General features: G+C 47.1%; 1 protein-coding gene across 1 annotated transcript; it reads right to left on the bottom strand.

The window, feature by feature from the left end:
• Nucleotides 1–8,668: 8,668 nt before the first annotated feature.
• Nucleotides 8,669–14,090, bottom strand: TOPORS (TOP1 binding arginine/serine rich protein). The gene is made up of 2 exons (XM_030969343.1): nt 13,858–14,090; nt 8,669–12,233 (listed from the first exon to the last, which is right to left on the bottom strand). The coding sequence occupies exons 1-2, from the start codon at nt 14,014–14,016 to the stop codon at nt 9,276–9,278; spliced, it is 3,117 nt and encodes a 1,038-aa protein (XP_030825203.1). The 5' UTR covers nt 14,017–14,090; the 3' UTR covers nt 8,669–9,275.
• Between the last annotated feature and the right edge of the window lie 2,480 nt (nt 14,091–16,570).

The following is a 16,570-nucleotide window of genomic DNA, read 5'->3' on the forward strand; positions in this document are numbered from 1 at the left end:
TTTGTATAGATGTATGAAAATAGCATACTTCTTGAGAAATTCTATTAATCAGAGATGCAATTTGGATTATAAATAAAGTTGTCTTTAGAAAAAAGACTGGAAATTCGATTTTTTAGTCCCCTACAAAAAACAGCTTGTGCAAAGCAAATGCCTACAGATATTAGCAAAGTTTAATCTTGAGAGATATCACTTTGGATTCTATTATGAAAAAGAAAATATAACCAGTTGGGTTACCATTACTCTGCCTATTCTCAACTTCTCTCTGCATCTTCAGTTTCATAGAATGGTTTGTGCTTGAAGATCACCTATTTCCAGTGCCCCTTACATGGGCAGGGATGGCATTCACTGGATCAGGTTCTTCAGGGCCCCATCTAACCTGGCCTTAACCACTTTCAGGGATGTTGTACCCACAGATTCTTTGGGCAACCTACAGTGCCTCACTATCCTCTGAGAAAAGAATTTCTTCCTAATATCTAAATTAAACAGCCCTCTCTCAGTTAAAACCATTGCCCCTTGTCCTGTTACTATCTATCTGCACATATAAAAAGTCCCTCTCCCTCCTTTTATGGACATAGAGAATTTGGCAGTTGCAGAGCAATTAAGCTGTACTTCTGATACATCTATGTACTTCAATATAAATAAAAGGAAAACAAACTGCCTGAGCTGACGGAGCAAATATACATTCAGATGTGAATGAGCCATAGCATGGACAAATTTAAGTGAGAAAGACCATGGAAAACCAGGGAAGAGAAACTGTGCAGGAAAGTTCACCATTGCGGAGACATTTACTTCCCTGTCCTTTTTACTCGACCTGAAAGCACGGCAGAGCTGGCACAAAGCTGTTCTTCTGACAGTTTTCTAGATTCTCCTGCTAGATCACTGTTAAGTGGCACTGGCAATGTAGTATTTCAGGACCTGGAAGCAGAGCAGCACACAATCAGACTCAAGGCATGCAGCACAAAGCTAAGGTAACTGGAAGCTGAACCAGTTTGCACCTCCACCAAATACTGGCAAGTGCCAATAGCTGGCTGCTTGGCTGAGGAGCTGGGAATCTGCCCACAAGGACAAACCAGTGGGGCTGAGCTGATGCATGGCCCTCAAGTGATGGGGACCTCCTGGCACCCCAACACTACAACCCCAGGCTAATGGCTGCACCATGCCAGAGCTGGACATCCATGTAGGCTGACAAGAGCTGGGGAGAAGGCTTGATTGCAATGCCCTAAGGGCCCTGACATTAACTTCACAAGATTCATACTCTGCCCATATTGCCCTATCTGATCAAATACCTGAGATGTTCAGGGAACCTGCAAAACAAATGCAAAAGGTGCTAAAAGGATTAATAAAGAGGAGAGGAAAGAGAAGAGGAAAAATGCCAGCTCTATGGCTCTTAGCTATTTTGTAGAGATGTTGCTAAATCATTGATAAAATTAATTATTTTTTTTACCTTCAGTTATGATGGAACTGGAACTGATCATGATACTCTCTAATTGGTGACAACAAGGCATTCTTATAAGAAACTGTCTCTGGCAGCTGTAGTTACAACAGAGATAATATGCTACATACTATTTCAACATATCTGCTCAGTGCTGTGTAGGAGATGAGATCATTATTCACCTGTTTGGCCTGTGGGACATGGTAGGGGTATTCTGTGACAGCAACTTGTTCTTTGGCAATCTTCATTGTGGTGCCAGCTGTTTCCTGCACAAGGCTGTTTTCTGACTGTACACTGTCTTCCATCACTGCTCTGTAACAACCAATAGGCCTGTACAAAAAGACAGCAATACAGCAATTAACTTATGACAATTCTGACATGTTAAAACAAGGATTATTAATATTCCCAAGGATGATCATTCTAACCTAGTTTAGCCAACCAGCCCTGTAAATCTGGCAGTAAATAGCAAAGCTCACCTAAAGCAATAGAAAATTTGGAATTAAAACAAAATAAATTGGTGTTATTTAATCATACTTTGGAACGTTGAAATTCTTGCATTAATTTTAAAGTAGGCAAAGGCATCTAGTGTGTAATGATGAAAGCGTAACAAATCCCTCGCTCTCTGAAACTGAGATGCCTGCACAAATGGCTGTGCCATTGAACAACGTGAAGTTCTCTTTTGTGGCTGAACTCTTTAGTTCACATTTTATTTTTTCCCCCTTTTTTTTTTTTAATCTGGAAGGGACTATTTATTCCTATTGTTTACTATGACTTAATTCATAGCAAAAGTCAAAGAGTCCTACTGAGTCATTGCTGCATCAACTTGCCATGAACAAGGTAGAAATTTCCTTTTTCCTTCCTGAAAAAAATGAACAATATAAAGTAATCGATAAAATCTGTTTCCACTCATTAATGCCTCAGCCTAAAATTACAGGTTTCTTCTGCCATGATCTTGGTGATGTGGTTTGGAGCACAGGTGGTTGCCATGAAGAAACATCTATAGCTACAGGTAAAGCAGTAGAGGTTGCCTGCTCAGGTTACCTGAACACAGCTCAATCACTAGCTTATGATGGTCCTCTGTTTTTAATCATCTGTGTGATTCCTGCAGGGTTTTACCTGTAGCAATTGAAGCAGGAGTTCTGGAAATTTAACATTACAAAGGAAGACTACCTGAGAAAAAGAGCAAAAAAAGATGAAGAGTTCAATACAAGCTTCATAATGACTACGTATCTCGAGATTCAGCAGGATGTTGCTTGGTCTGTGCAAGAAGATGACAAATGAATGCTATTTAACATTTTGCTTGAACAGTTTTCCCATTCAGAAAACTATCTGAAATACAATAATGAGAAAAGCAGAACTGTGAAGCATTTTAAAGGGCTGATTACCTTTCTAGGACGTATAATCTACATGCTTTGTTTATCCAGAGTAAATTCAGTAGTTGAAAAGATTAATTGAACCTATTTTATGTACTTGTACATGCTCTCACAGAGAAAGTAACTTACTTTTTCTTTTCTTATTGACTCTTGCATAAAGACCTGCAATACACCAGCAAGAGTAAAATGACTCTTCTAAATTGAGTAGTTCATAAATCTTACAAGACACCAATCCATCCAGTGGTTTGTTGTTTCAGGTTTTTTCCTCCTTTTGTATATCCAAATAAAATAGGAGTTCATGCAGGAGATGCACAGTATTTGCAGTTGCTTTCTCCTCTCCCAGGGTACAAAAGGCTTGCTCATGCTCTGCCCCCTACTCTCTCTCCCTCCTCCCCCATAAACATAATGCATGCTGTGCGCAGACACATACATGTGCATCTATGTACATTAATTTTTGACTTTTCAGCTAATGGACAAGAAACTGCTATGACTTCAAGGGACAAAACGCTCTGTTTTGGAGGAGCTGTGTGACCTGGCTCTTGTAATTGGCTAAGGGTTAAATTTACCATCCCAGCTACACTCACGAAGTGAATGATCTTTAAAAAAAAAGTTATGCTCTCATGTCTTTTCCCCTATGCACTCGATGTTCATCTCAATGCCGTGGACAGCAGCTTGTCACTTAATTGTGACTTCTTCTGTGCATAACACTCTGGAGGGATATCTGATCTCTAATGGCTACAGGTTTTCAAAAGATAAATGGTATTTTTGCCACCCACACTGGTTCATATGTTATTCATCAGGACTAAAGACTAACTTAAATGTGCAGTTGGTCATTCCACACCCTGGGCAAAAAATTCTTCAGGACTCAGCATTCCAAAGTATCCTAAGAGGAGACTTTTCCTCAGCCCTTGCTAATAACAAAAGGCTTGCTTCAGTTAACTTAGTTCCTCTTTTGGAGACTACTGACAACATACCTAGATGAGCAGGTTGCCAAGCTAGGCTTGGGATGTTTCCAGGTCTTCTGTCACTCCATGGCAAAAGCCACGAAACCTGTTGAACTGCAGATAGTTCCAGCTTGCTGGAAACTGGCACTTGAAACTTCTTAAAACTGCGGCACTGAGCATCTGTGGCACTGCTGATGATTCATCTACCAGTAAAATGTTCAATAGATATGCATGACAACAGCAGCTGCATTTTCTGCAGCCATCTTTTGGATTCTGGTCCAGTTTGGAGACAGAAACATGCTTCATCTCTGCAGTTTCACTTCAATGTGATGAATCTTAGAATTTCATTTGAAGCACAGCAGGTGGGTACCAAAGGAGGAGGCCCCTACAGAACACCCTGGGTTTATTATGTATTTCTGACAGGATAAACCACAAACATCCCAGGCCTACATGAGTAAGCTCTGCATGCATGTACAGCAAAATAACTCTGGTGGGTTTATCTGCTCTCATTGTCTCTCCTGAGATTTCAAGTTACCCCAGTGTGAGAGACTGGAGAAAATCATTATTTGCTCAAAAACAACCAAAGTGTGTGTGTACACGGCAGGGTGGCAAGGCAAGCTCTGCAAAAAGTGAGATGATGCACTTCTTCACGTCCCACCTCCCTGGAGCCTCTAGTCCAGCTCTAGAATGGTTATCAGCCACTGGCACACCAGAAGCCCCACATGGAGGGTTGGGTTCCAGGAGGCTAAAGCAGATAAAAGCAGTTGCACAAATACCATCTCCCTAACTTCTTCTTCTTGAAATCTGGGTAACTTAAAGTTGGATGGGTTAGAGTTTGCTAAGTCAATGCCTTGTGAAATGCTTTATGTCAATTGAATGTTTTAAAATTTGCCAGGTACGCTTATTCTCTTAAGTTTGCCTGTAAAAATTTGTTTAACCTCCTGAGAACATGGTGTTTCTCCCATATGCCTGTCTCAGGGAATAAAAATCTTAACCTTAAAGAAACATATCAAGAGAGTCCAGGGCTTTACACCCCAGGTCTAGTAGATAAGACATCTTCTTTTCAAAAGGCACCTGGAAAACAGGCAGAATATCCAGGGAAAGTCAAATAGCCCAGATCAGGTTATGTGGGTTGCTAAATCCAACACAACTGCTGGCTGAAGTCTTGTCTAAGCCTACAAGATTATGCCAGGGGAACTCTAGAAGAGGATTGATAAAGCTCATTTCCTGCCCTGAGCTGATTAATGCAGCTTAGTCCTTGTCCTGGTTTTTGTTAGAATTTGAGTAGATATTTTTTAGAAGCAGGTACAGCACTGTGTTTCAGATTCAGTATGAGAATGATGCTGATAACGTAGTGACGGTTTGGTTGTTGTTAAGCCTGCTTACTCTGAGCCAAGGACTCTTCAGCGGCTCATGCTCTACCAGTGAGGAAGTGCACAAACAGGTGGAGAAAAGCATGGCCAAAACAGGGGACCTGAACTGGTCAAATGGATGTTCCACAAAATAGAATGTCACACCCAGTATACAAATGGCGGGAGTTACCCAGATGAGGGCCTATCTGGGTTTGGCATTGGCCAGCAGGTGGTGCGCACTTATGTTGTCCATTATTTACTTTTCTTCGGTTCTCTCTTGCCCTCCTTTTTATTACTATTACTAATACTACTATTATATTTTCCTCCAGTTCAATCATTAAACTTTTCTTTTTCCCCCCAGCTCTCCTCCCCATCCTAGTGGGGTAGTGTGCTGTTGAGTAAGCAGCTGCATGGTAGCTAGTTGCCAGCTGGGGCTAAGCCACAATGACAATGCTTTCTCTACACACGTATAACCCTTAATAGCAGCTGATGTTAAGTCACACTGGTTACTCACATATGCAGGTAGGTGCAGCGGGAGTGATGAGCTGGTTTATACAAAGCAGCACTGGAAAGCAATGGCGGCCTGTAGCACACTTGTTTTCCTCAGTTGTGCTCACTGCCCTAGACACTTCACGTTTTAATGACAATTTCCTAGTAATGAGTGTAATGAAAAACAACCAAATGAGGTTTCCCACACTGTAAATGTCTTTGAAGTGTTAAGAATGTTTACTGACAGCTTGCTCTTTTCCAGTGTTTGCAGCAGATCCCATGCAGCATGCAGCTCCTGAGACCTGAAGAGCAGATTCCCATGGGACTCCTGGGCGGTGCAATGTTTGCTCTCTCAAAACAGAGAAGCAACCTTGCAGTTCTTTTTGCCTCATTGCACTGACATTTTTAAGCTGAACCATCTCCTGATCACTGTGGCCCAAGACCATGCCATCTCCCAACAGGCCTTCTCCATAACAAACTAGTAAGTCTAGGGTACCTTTCCTTTCCCTAGGTGCCTCTCTGAGTGCTTATAATACAAAGTTCTTTCCCATAAACTGTACGAATTTTTCAAATCTGCTCACCATAGCAGGAGGCATTTCCAGCTGGTCTCTAGAAACTTGAAATCTGCCACAAGGAGAAAGGCTGCTGATCCAGAGCTTTGTCCTAAGTGCCTGTTAAATTAACTTCTCAGCACTGGCATCCTGGCTGGGCAACTGATAGAAGACACCCACCATATCTGCTTTGTCTTCCACCACTTCATCTTCACCCAGAGACTCCCAACCACATCATCACCAGCTGTAAGGGCTGTATAAAACCTCTCCCTTCTATTTAGTGCAAGAGCTCCACCTTGCCCGGCCCTCTCCTCAATAGCCTATACCCTCCATCCCAGCACTCTGGGTGTAGGAGAAGTCCCACTTATGCCAAGGATATCCCAGCTGTGTGAATGGACCAAGGCTTCCAGTCAAAGGCACTTGCAGCAGAAATCCCTGAGCCATCTGAGAGGGACACCCCAGGCCCTGAGCCGCTGCCCACCAGGAGAATTTGGGGCTAAACAGAACAAAGGGAGCCACCACATTCACTCCCAGGAGACGCCAGAGAGCTCTTAGCAGCCAACAGCCAGACTGGACCATGGCAAGCCCACCACTATAGTTCACAGCATGTGGCCCCCAGACCTCCCAGTGCCCTGGCTCCTTCAGACATTTATGCTCCCTGACACCTAATCCTATGGTAGGGACCAACCTGACCCCTGCAGCCCAGATATGCTCCCAGAGGCAAGAGTGGAGGTGACTGACTGTCACCACTCCCTGACTCCCTCTCAGGCTTAGCCAACCTGTGCTAACTGGTTGGGCAGGAGCAGCCCTTCTCCACAGCCTGGGCACTTCCAGGTGATGAAGACCATGGTGTGAAAATGCAGGTGTCAGAATGGTGGGTGCTGCTGCCTATTATCTGTCCCCAACAAACCTCTCTTCTTGAAAAGCAAGCTGAGTTAACGTTCAGGCAATGCAGTCAAACCCCCACTCAACACTCAGCGCGACTGGCTCAGCGACAGAGGCAAGAAAGGCTCTTTTTGCAAGGTTTTATTCCAGCGGAGCGTGGCTGAAGGGGACCCAGCAAGGAAAAGAGAACCACGTGGAGCAGGCAGCTTGAAAAGGGGAAGGGGTGGGGAGTGGAGCTAAGGGCTGGGCAGAGGAGTTTGGTCTCCAGGGGAAGGGGGGTGGCCACCAGGGATACCAATCCAGTGTGGGGACAGGACAAACCAGGGGAAGTTGCGACACAGAAGTCCATTTGGGAGTCTGTTTTCTTCCCCCTAGGAGGACCAATTCTATGGTAAGTAGTTACTGCTGTTTCCAGGGCTGGGGACTTGGGAATTGACCTAGGCGGGAGAGTTCATGGGATGCTACAATGGTGGGACAAGCTGCCCCTTCAGCCCCTGGATAATCACAGTGGAGCAGAGACCCACCTGCAGGCTGTGGAAAAGCCCCGCTCTGGAGCAGGTAGAGATGCCCTTATGGAAGCTACAGCCCATGGAGATCTCACACAGGAACAGGCTCCTGTCAGGAGCTGAAGCCTGCACTTAGGAGCACATACAGGAACAGGTTTCCTGGCAGCTGGAGCAATCTGATTCAGAAGTACTGCACACCTGCAGAAAGGGCCCACATTAGAGCAGAGGAACAGTGTAAGGAGTAAGAAGCAGCAAGAATGTGATGGACTTAACACAATACCCATTCCCCACCCTTCTGCACAGCTGGGGAGGAGGAGGTAGAAGAGCATGTATGAAAGAGTGAAGTAGAGAAAGGAGGAGAAATTAGTTTCAGTTTTGCCTTTTTTTCTTCTCCTCCTACTCAATTTTTCATTGGCAATAGAAGATATTAATTGTACCCAACTCCATCTGGCTAGTGACAGTACCTTGTCCTTGCCTCAACCCAGCTTTCCCATCTTACTTTCTCTCCCATCCTGCGGAGAAAGGAAAGTGACAGAGCAGCAGCTTGACTACCTGGCAGGCAACCAGCCAAGGTCAAACCCACAAAACTCGTGGAGGTAATGCAAGAGAGACAGTGAAGGTACCCTCTTCATTCAGCCCTCAGAGCTACTGCTGTGCACACAGAGAAGGGCCAAACCTGGAAAACAAAACCCTGCCAGAGCCCTGTGTATTGCACATACCTGCAGCAGGACATCTAGGATGTGCTGAGCTGCATGAATGTTGGTTATTTCAAGGAGGTCAGAAGGAAGACCTTTTATTGCCAAGGCTAGACAAGACAGATGTTTTTCAAGTATGCAGCCACAGGATATAAAGAAGAGGAAAAGAATTCTTGAAGACTGCACAGCTATAGAATGCAAGGCAGAATGTACAGGCTCCAATAAGGGAAATAAAAATAAGAAATTTGAAAAAAAAAATGTTTCCCAAGGGAAAACTCTCATTTTAGAAAGGGCAGGACAGAGCGCCCACGCAGCTTTTGGGAAAACTCAAAACTGAACCAATCCCAGGCAATCAGATCAAAGTTCCTGCTTTCAGTGAAGGTTTCTACCAGCTGATCTCCAAACAACGCTTCCAACCTGAAGTTCTCCTGACTGCAAAAATATCCAATGGTCTGGATGCATAAGACACTCAAAACCAAAAGAAGAAACTCCATTTGCAAAACACACAATACGTATGTAAATATATTTAAACAAACAACAAAAAAACTTTATTGCTTTATTCAGATTTTGACATAGCTTACCTTAAAATTACTCAAAGTAATTTGAGAATTTCTGTAGAAATCACTGACTGCTTTTCAGCAGAGATCTGCTTAGACCAGAAATTGAAATGATGCTGGAATTCAGACTGAATCACTTTTTATGAACTAAACATTTTTCTGGTCTAAGAAGAACAATCCCCATAAAATGCATTTCTAGGCTCTTGTTTTGGGCTCCTTGTCTGTTGTTTGGTTTACACAAAACTTTGAAATACTCTGTGAACTGCTTTATGAAATTAAAACTTCCAAACAGTCCTCTAACAAACTTTTAGAATTATATACTAGCAATATTCTATCTTCTTTGACTTAAAAGTGCATACACATACAAAAGTTTTATACATTTCCTAGACATCTTTTTAACAGACAGAAACCCTACCAGACATTTCCGTTTTCAAGGGGAAAAAGAAAGTAGTTAAATTCACAGTTTTAACAAGTGTTCCAAGGAAAGCCTACTACATTTTTTCTTCTGGGAAATCAAACCACGAGGATCTGTTGACAAGTCTCTTTGGCAGTCTCAGTATCAATGGCTCTCTCTCTGGACACTCTAGGAAGGAAGTCCTGGGGGAAGGCAGTTGACTGGAAGGCGTTGCTGGTGCTTCCTGAACATAACTGGTTACAGTTTCTGTGTGAGAGGTGTTACTGCTGGTACTCACTGTGGTAACACTCTGATCAGCTGCTCTTTCCTGAAGTTTGACATCATCATTTCTAACGCCACCATCTAAGTTTTCCCTTGTGTCAGGGATACCATACTTACTGTCTACTTCTCCAGTTTCCTCACATCCCGTCTCATTTTGCCTCTCATTTATTTGAGTTGTGCCTGTCCATGTAATACTGCTGTCCCATTCGGTACTTTCTGGCTCCTTGCTACTATCACTATCAATTGTAATCACCACTGGAGAAGAATGTACGGAGTTACTCGTGTGATGTTTCCGGTGTTTCTTCTTATGCTTTTTCTTTTTCTTTTTAAGATGCCTTGTCGTGTCCGTTGCTTTTCCTTCATAGACTATCTCCACACTCGGACTCCTCATTTTCTTTTTCCTTTTCTTACGCTTTGTCTCGCTGCTTGCACGATTGTCTGACAGGCTATCTTCATTTTTGCAGCAGTCACCAAATTTTGATGAAGTTTTTTTGGACTCATTTTCTCTTTCTAGACTTGGGCTTTCCATGAATGCATTCTCCAGGTGGCGAGTTTTGTACTTCCTTTTTCCACCAGGCTTTTCACTTTTCATTCTGTCATTTCCTCCAGAAGGAGTCCTTGATCTGTTGCTTGACCGACTCCTTGACCTGCATCTTTCGTAACAGTAATAGTGTCTCTCATGGAGCCCCCTCTGGCTATGCAGATCTGTCCTCTCAATAAATGATCGTATCCTGTATTCTGGACTAGCAGATTGCCGCGAGTAAAGAGTGTTAGACCGGGTCCTCCTTCTGCTGGAGGATTCATAACTGTCTCCAAACACCTTTCGACTACAGAAAGCAGAACCCCACTGGTGTCTACTTTGGTAACTGTCTCTTACATAATAGCGATCACTGTCTCTACTTCTTGATCTCCTTTTACTGTGGCCTTTGCTGCGTGAACGTGATCTGCTCACTTCTCTGGATGGAGTGCTCTCACCACTTAGAGAGCCCCTCTGGCTTTTCAGAGAGGCTCTGGTGTCATGAGCCCTTGATCTTCTGCTGCTTCTTTTGCTCCTATGTTTGCTACTATCTCTGCTTCTCGATCGTCTCTTTTTAAGTTGGCTTTTGCTACGGTGCTCCCTTCTAGACCGATGGCCATGGCTGCCTCGACTGTCCCGTGAACAGGACTGTGGGCTTCTAGACTTTCCCTTTTTAGACAATCTGTGATTCCAAGGGGAGCATACTGTGTCACTCCCTGGAGAGGGGCTCCAACTCAAGTCCTGTGGAGGCAGATCTTTTCTTTTGCATTTGTTCTTCTCATCCCCTTTTGATTCCATTTTCTCAACTGCAGGAGATAAACAGCTTCTACAACTTCCTACATCCTCCTTATATGCTGGGGAATGTGGTGAGAGGCTCCTGCTTGGGTCACTGTCACTCCAGCTGTGACACTGGACTGGTCGCTGTTTCTTGACCTCTTCCCTTTTCTCTTCCTTGATGGACTCCTCAGAGTCAGAGGACAGCTCGACCACTTCTGGGGTCCGCTCAGCTAGCGGCTTAACGTACCCAACAATGACACAATTGTCTGAGGAAGAGCCACTGTCGTTTGAGTCAGCATGAGCCTGTAACTCAGTCTGCAGCTTGCTTCTTCGGCTCCCTGAAGCAGAGTCCTCGTCAGAACTTTCTGATGACTCCAGAGGAGAAGCTATGGTTGCACGAACCTCTTCTGAAATGGAATACGAAGGGCCCGGAGTTTCGTCATCCCACGGGGCCTGACCAAGACCAGGAACAGACAAACTATTAGCTGGCCCTTGCGAGTACGCCACATCTGGAGATATTGTAATAATTGATGAGTCTGAGTGGCTTCCTTCCTCATATGATGGTGCAGGACAGTCATAATTGGCGTGTTGATCGTATGCTTCTAAATTAAAAGGACAACGAGCAAAACTGATGAATTCGTGCAGGAAGTGTTCCGTCCGATTCAGCAGAAATGGCTTCAGATCGTCAGCAAAGGCCTGGCTTTCCAGATCGTACCTGGTTACGTTACTCATGATGATGTGCTGCACAATATTGATCAGAGACCCGTGGGCACCAAACAGGACCGTAAGCTCTCGCTTCAGCCAAGGAACCAGGCGGTGAAGGCAAGCAGGGTTGCGGCGGAAGAACTCGGCCGAAATCTCTCGGTATCGGCCGCCGTCCTGGATGCTGCGGATGCGCACGCCGGTGCGGTACAGAGCCCTGCGGAAAGCGATCATGTCCTCCTCCTGAATCTGCCGCAGAGATCTGCCCTCCGCGCTGGCCTTCCTCCTTGAGGCCAGCCTCCTGAGCATCTGCTGAATCTCTCTGTGCCTGTGTTGCGCCGGCTCGCTCGACAGCCCTTCAAACAACATCCCGTTGTCCGGAGGGGACGGCATCCTCCGGGAAGGGGAACCGCGCCTGCGGCGTTCCCTCGTTAAGGTGGTGCGGTAACGAAACCTCCGGCCATCGGGGCTGGCAAAAGAGCTTGTTTCTAAAGGGCTGAGGACGTACTCCTTGAAGTCGTCTTCAGCACGAATCGTATGGAAGATGGAAAAGAAGGGCTGCTTGCAGAGCGGGCATTCTGCTTTGTTCTTGGACCACTCTTGGACGCAGCGGAAGCAGAACCTGTGCAAGCAGCGATCCAGATATGCCACATTGTCAAATCTGTCCAGGCAGATGGGGCACTTGGAGTCCGGAGATGCATCTGTCGGCAGCTTACTGGTGCTGGCTTTCGGAGAAAAACTGCTGTTTTCTGCAAACTCCTTATCTGATGTCATGTTCTAGAAAAGACAGAGACAGAAGATCATTGCTGTCACAGAGAGGGAAAAATCCTACACTCTAGATACAGAAACCCGTAGCAATTGCTTTTACAGTTGCAAAACCCGGCAGCAGCTCTGAGAGAATGCTGAACAAAGAGGCAGCATGACCTAACTACTTTGTTTGACTTCTCTTCACAGTGAGATCTAGTTCTTCAGTGCTGCAAGTTTTACACAGCACCCACATCATGTTGGCACAGATGAAGGCAACAGGCAGGCCTGTCTTCTTCCCCACTCTTAAATAACTCCTTTGATGTGGTCAGTAAATTTATGATTTACATGGTATCTCCTAAAATATAGCTTAAAAAATTTAGCATTTATATATGAAAAGTATGAGAACAGTTAGTTCTGTACTTTAAAACAAATCAGCCAAAATAAGTAATTGGACTTTAACTATGTTATCATCTTCCAAGTTCTGCTGGACCTGTTCTGTTCCTGCACAGTCTGCCCCTCTTTGTTGGGCATTCATGCTGGACCACATACAGCCTGTTGAACAAAACAATCTCCAGGGATGTGTTCCTGCCAAAATAAGTTTTTTTTTTCAAGACTGAAGCAGAAACAACCAGGTATCATGCTGAAGTACACACTGCCTTTTATCTAGTCAGGTTGTTATGCTGTTTGCCTAAGATAGTAAATTTTCTCCACAGCGACTGGTCTGGGGCTGAGCTTTCAATCTGTGTTGAACACAGTGTTGATAACACTGTGTTATCAACACAGTATATTTTTGTTATTGCTGAGCAAGGCTTGCACAGAACTTTTGTACTTCTACACTGGCGAGGAAGTTGGTGGGCCATGGGAGGTTGGGAGGAGATGCAGCTGGGACATGTGACCCAAACTGACTAAAGGGATTTCCAGACCATGTGACATCGTCAAAATATAACATGGGGGAAAGAAGGAGGAAAGGTGAGACATCTGGAGTAATGATGTTCGTCTGCTCAAATCACCATCACATATGATAGCGGCCTGCTTTCCTGGAGATGGCTGAACATCTGCATGCCCATTGGAAGCAGTGAATTAATTCCTTGGTTTGCTTTGGTTGTGTGCATGGCTTTTGGCATCCTTATTTAACCGTCTTTATCTCAACTGACAAGTTTTTCAGCTTTCACCGTTCCAATTTCCTCCCTGATCTCAGGGAGTGTGCAAGTGGCTACCTGGTGCTTGGCAGTTGGCTGTGGTGAAATCATGAGAGATGTCAAACATGGTCAACAAAAAATCAATCTATTTAAAAGCTATTTTCAGTTTTGGCGTTACCCTAAGGCATTACAATCCAGTGGAAATAAGTCACCACCCTACGTCAAAATCCATTAGCCCATGTTTTGCAGCCTGTCTGGCAGCAGGCCTTTCCCGCCGGCAGGACACCGGGGGATGAGGCCGCAGCAGCGCTGGGGTGCCAGAGGCGCAGCCTGGGCTCAAAGAAGTGCCCGCGCACCCGCGGGGGTGAGCGAGTCCCGGTCCCGGCCGCGCTCCGCCCGCTACGGCGCCGCCCCTGCCCGCTCCCCCGCCCGCCCCCCGCCATTCCCGCCTCGGCAGCCGCCAGCCAGCGCCCCAGAGGAGACGGCGCTCCGCCCGCCCCCAGGCCCGCACTAACCGCCGCCGGGCCCTCGCTTTCCGTGCGGGCCAGGGCCGCGGCCGCCTTCAGCCTGTGGCGTGTCCGGCAGCGCCCGGTGCCGGGAGGCTCCCGCCGCTCCTCCCCTGGCGGGCGGCGGCGGCGGGCACCCTCCGACAGGCGCCGGGACGGGTCCGCCATCGGCGGCGGCGTTGCCACAGGAACAGCCCCCCGCGGGCGCGGAGCTAAGCCGGGATCTGCCGGCAGCGAGGCCGGGGCCGTCGCCGTCACATCCGCGCCCCGCGCAGTGACGCCATTCCGGGGCGGAGGCCGGGGAGGGGCCGGGGCCGGGATGGTGGCGGCGGCGGGAGATCGGATTCCGGCTCGCTCCGCCTCCCGCTGAGTGCCCGCGGGGCAGGCGGGGCAGCGGCAGGGCTGGCGGTACTGAGCAGCCCGGGCGGCGGCAGCTCCTGGGGAGTAAAAACGAGGGGCGTCGCGGCGGTGGCGGCGCCAAGGCGGAGCGCGCTTTGTTCCGCAGGTGGCGGCTGGCGTGGCGGAGTGCAGCCGGGGTGTCGTTCTCTCGGGGCGCGGGAGAGCCGCTTCCTGCCCTAGGGGCCGCCCGAGGCAATGGCAGAGCCCGCCGGCGGCGCCAGCGGGAAGTTGGCACTGTCTCTCAGGGTGTAGAGAACTCCATAGAAGACTGGAGAAGTCGTGTGGTTGGTTGGGCAAGTAAAACATAAATAGCACATAACGAAAGGGAGATAGATAAAGCATTTCCTAATAAGCCGTTATTAGGAAAAATAACTGTCCTTACTGATTTTTACAAGTGCGTACCTGGAGAAGATAGCAGTGTGCAAAGGACACAGACAAAGCCAGCTGTGCAGGCTGCCGCAGGTGGGGCACAGCCTGCCACAGTACCTGCATATAATACTACCAGGACTCGGGTAGAAACATGAGCACAGCCAGCCCTGTCCCTTTTCTTACCCACAGTCAGTAGGGACTAAAGTTTGCAAAAGCACACGTGAATTCACAGATGTCCAGAGTACCAGCACAGCCCTTCTGTTCATGTGATAACCCTGCCCCATATCCTGAGCCATTTTACTCATTCCCACGCACCAGCTGGTCCTGCTTCTTGCTCAAGAGTAAAGGCCTGCTCTGGCACTTCTCGACAGGTACTCCACTCCTAAAGATCTCCCCAGGTAGCAGCACAGGCCTATCCTTCATGACCTGCCTGGACTCAGAGCATGCTCCTCACCAGGTATCCCACCTTGAAGTTTGCTTAGGAGTTACATCACTGCTCCCAGTAATTTTCCCTGGTGTTCAGGGCAGATGAAACCTCTCTTGTGTCCACAGCAGGCAGCATCGGGCATGTAGGCTGTGACCTGCAGTCCTGCTTTGTGTGTGGGTGCCAAGACTCACTCGTTTTACTTGCCTCAGGTCCTCAGCAGGTGCACCTGGGGCGCACGTACCCATCCTGCCCCCACACTGGCACCTGCACCCTTTGCTGGCATCAGGGCCATTACCCACTCCAATTGCTGGCATAATAGGAGGGATTTGTATCTCAAATAGTTGTACTTTGTCAACTTGATAAATGCTGTGTGCATGTGTCAGCTCATAGGCAAAGTGGGACCCACTTGGACAGTTCATCTCAAGGTCATGGAATTATAAAGGTATACTTGAAAGGCATACCAGGCTCTTCACAGGGGTTTATAATTTCTGAGCTGAAAGGAAGCAATTCTAGAAGTAAAATGGACATGGTTTGAGGAGCTGGTTTTCTACACAGCTGTGAAAAGCAGAGCTCATATGGCCACTGCACACGAGGATTGGCAGCACCTCATCCCACATACCTCTTGAAGCTGGGGAACAATCTTTTCTTGGCGAGCCTGGCCCTCCTCCTTCTGCCATCAGGACCTTTGGGGTCCCTTAGTCATCAGCAGGAATTTTCTCTGCCAGCAGCTTTGTAGGAATAGGAGTGTGGAGAGGTCTCATGTCTCCCTGAGCAGCAGTCAGAGCACTGGGAGTACCCACGCTATTGACAGTGGCATCTGACCACTGGCCTGCCCCAGGCTGGGTCCTCTTCAGTGTTATCTTCTCAACCTTTGTTTTAGGTTCCACCACTGGTGTGCACCTGCAGCTGCACATGGGGAGGTACTGGGCAGTTCAGGGTTGTAGCCTGCTCTGCTGCAAGCCTGCCAAGGCTCACTTTGCAGGCGGCTCAGTGGAAATCTCTTTTTCGGCTTTGCTCCTTCTGAGCAGCGAGTCTTTGTGATCACGTAGAGATGCTTTACTTCAGATCTGCCACGAGATGGCAAAATACTCCCCAGCATCCCCTCCAAGCTGGCTTGCCTGCACCGCAGGCTGGAGCTGTGCGAGACTATGGGAAAGCAGCAGCAGCAACAGCAGCTGAATTTCTCTCCCTTCACCTTAGCCTGCTGCTCAGTGTGCATGCTCCGGGATGCTTCTCTAAAAATCTCCGGAGGACCAAGACCTGTCCATTTACTCTTGTCCCCGAAGTCCAAGACAGAGACTACAACTGCTCACAAGAGAGATGAAACACACTTGATAATGTCCCTGCTGAGGACAAGGACCTTGCACAGTGACAGCAAGCTAAGGCAGAAGGAGACCTTTCTCTTCTTATTAGCTGAGAAACCTGTGTGATGTTTCTGTGTGTATTAAAAGAACTGAGAGCCTCACTTGAGAGCTTTTACTTCTCTAGCCTGTCTTGACTATTCTCTGTGTCCTCTCTCCTATCCTG

Source organism: Camarhynchus parvulus, chromosome Z (assembly GCF_901933205.1).
Source record: "Camarhynchus parvulus chromosome Z, STF_HiC, whole genome shotgun sequence".
Lineage (NCBI taxonomy): Eukaryota > Metazoa > Chordata > Aves > Passeriformes > Thraupidae > Camarhynchus > Camarhynchus parvulus.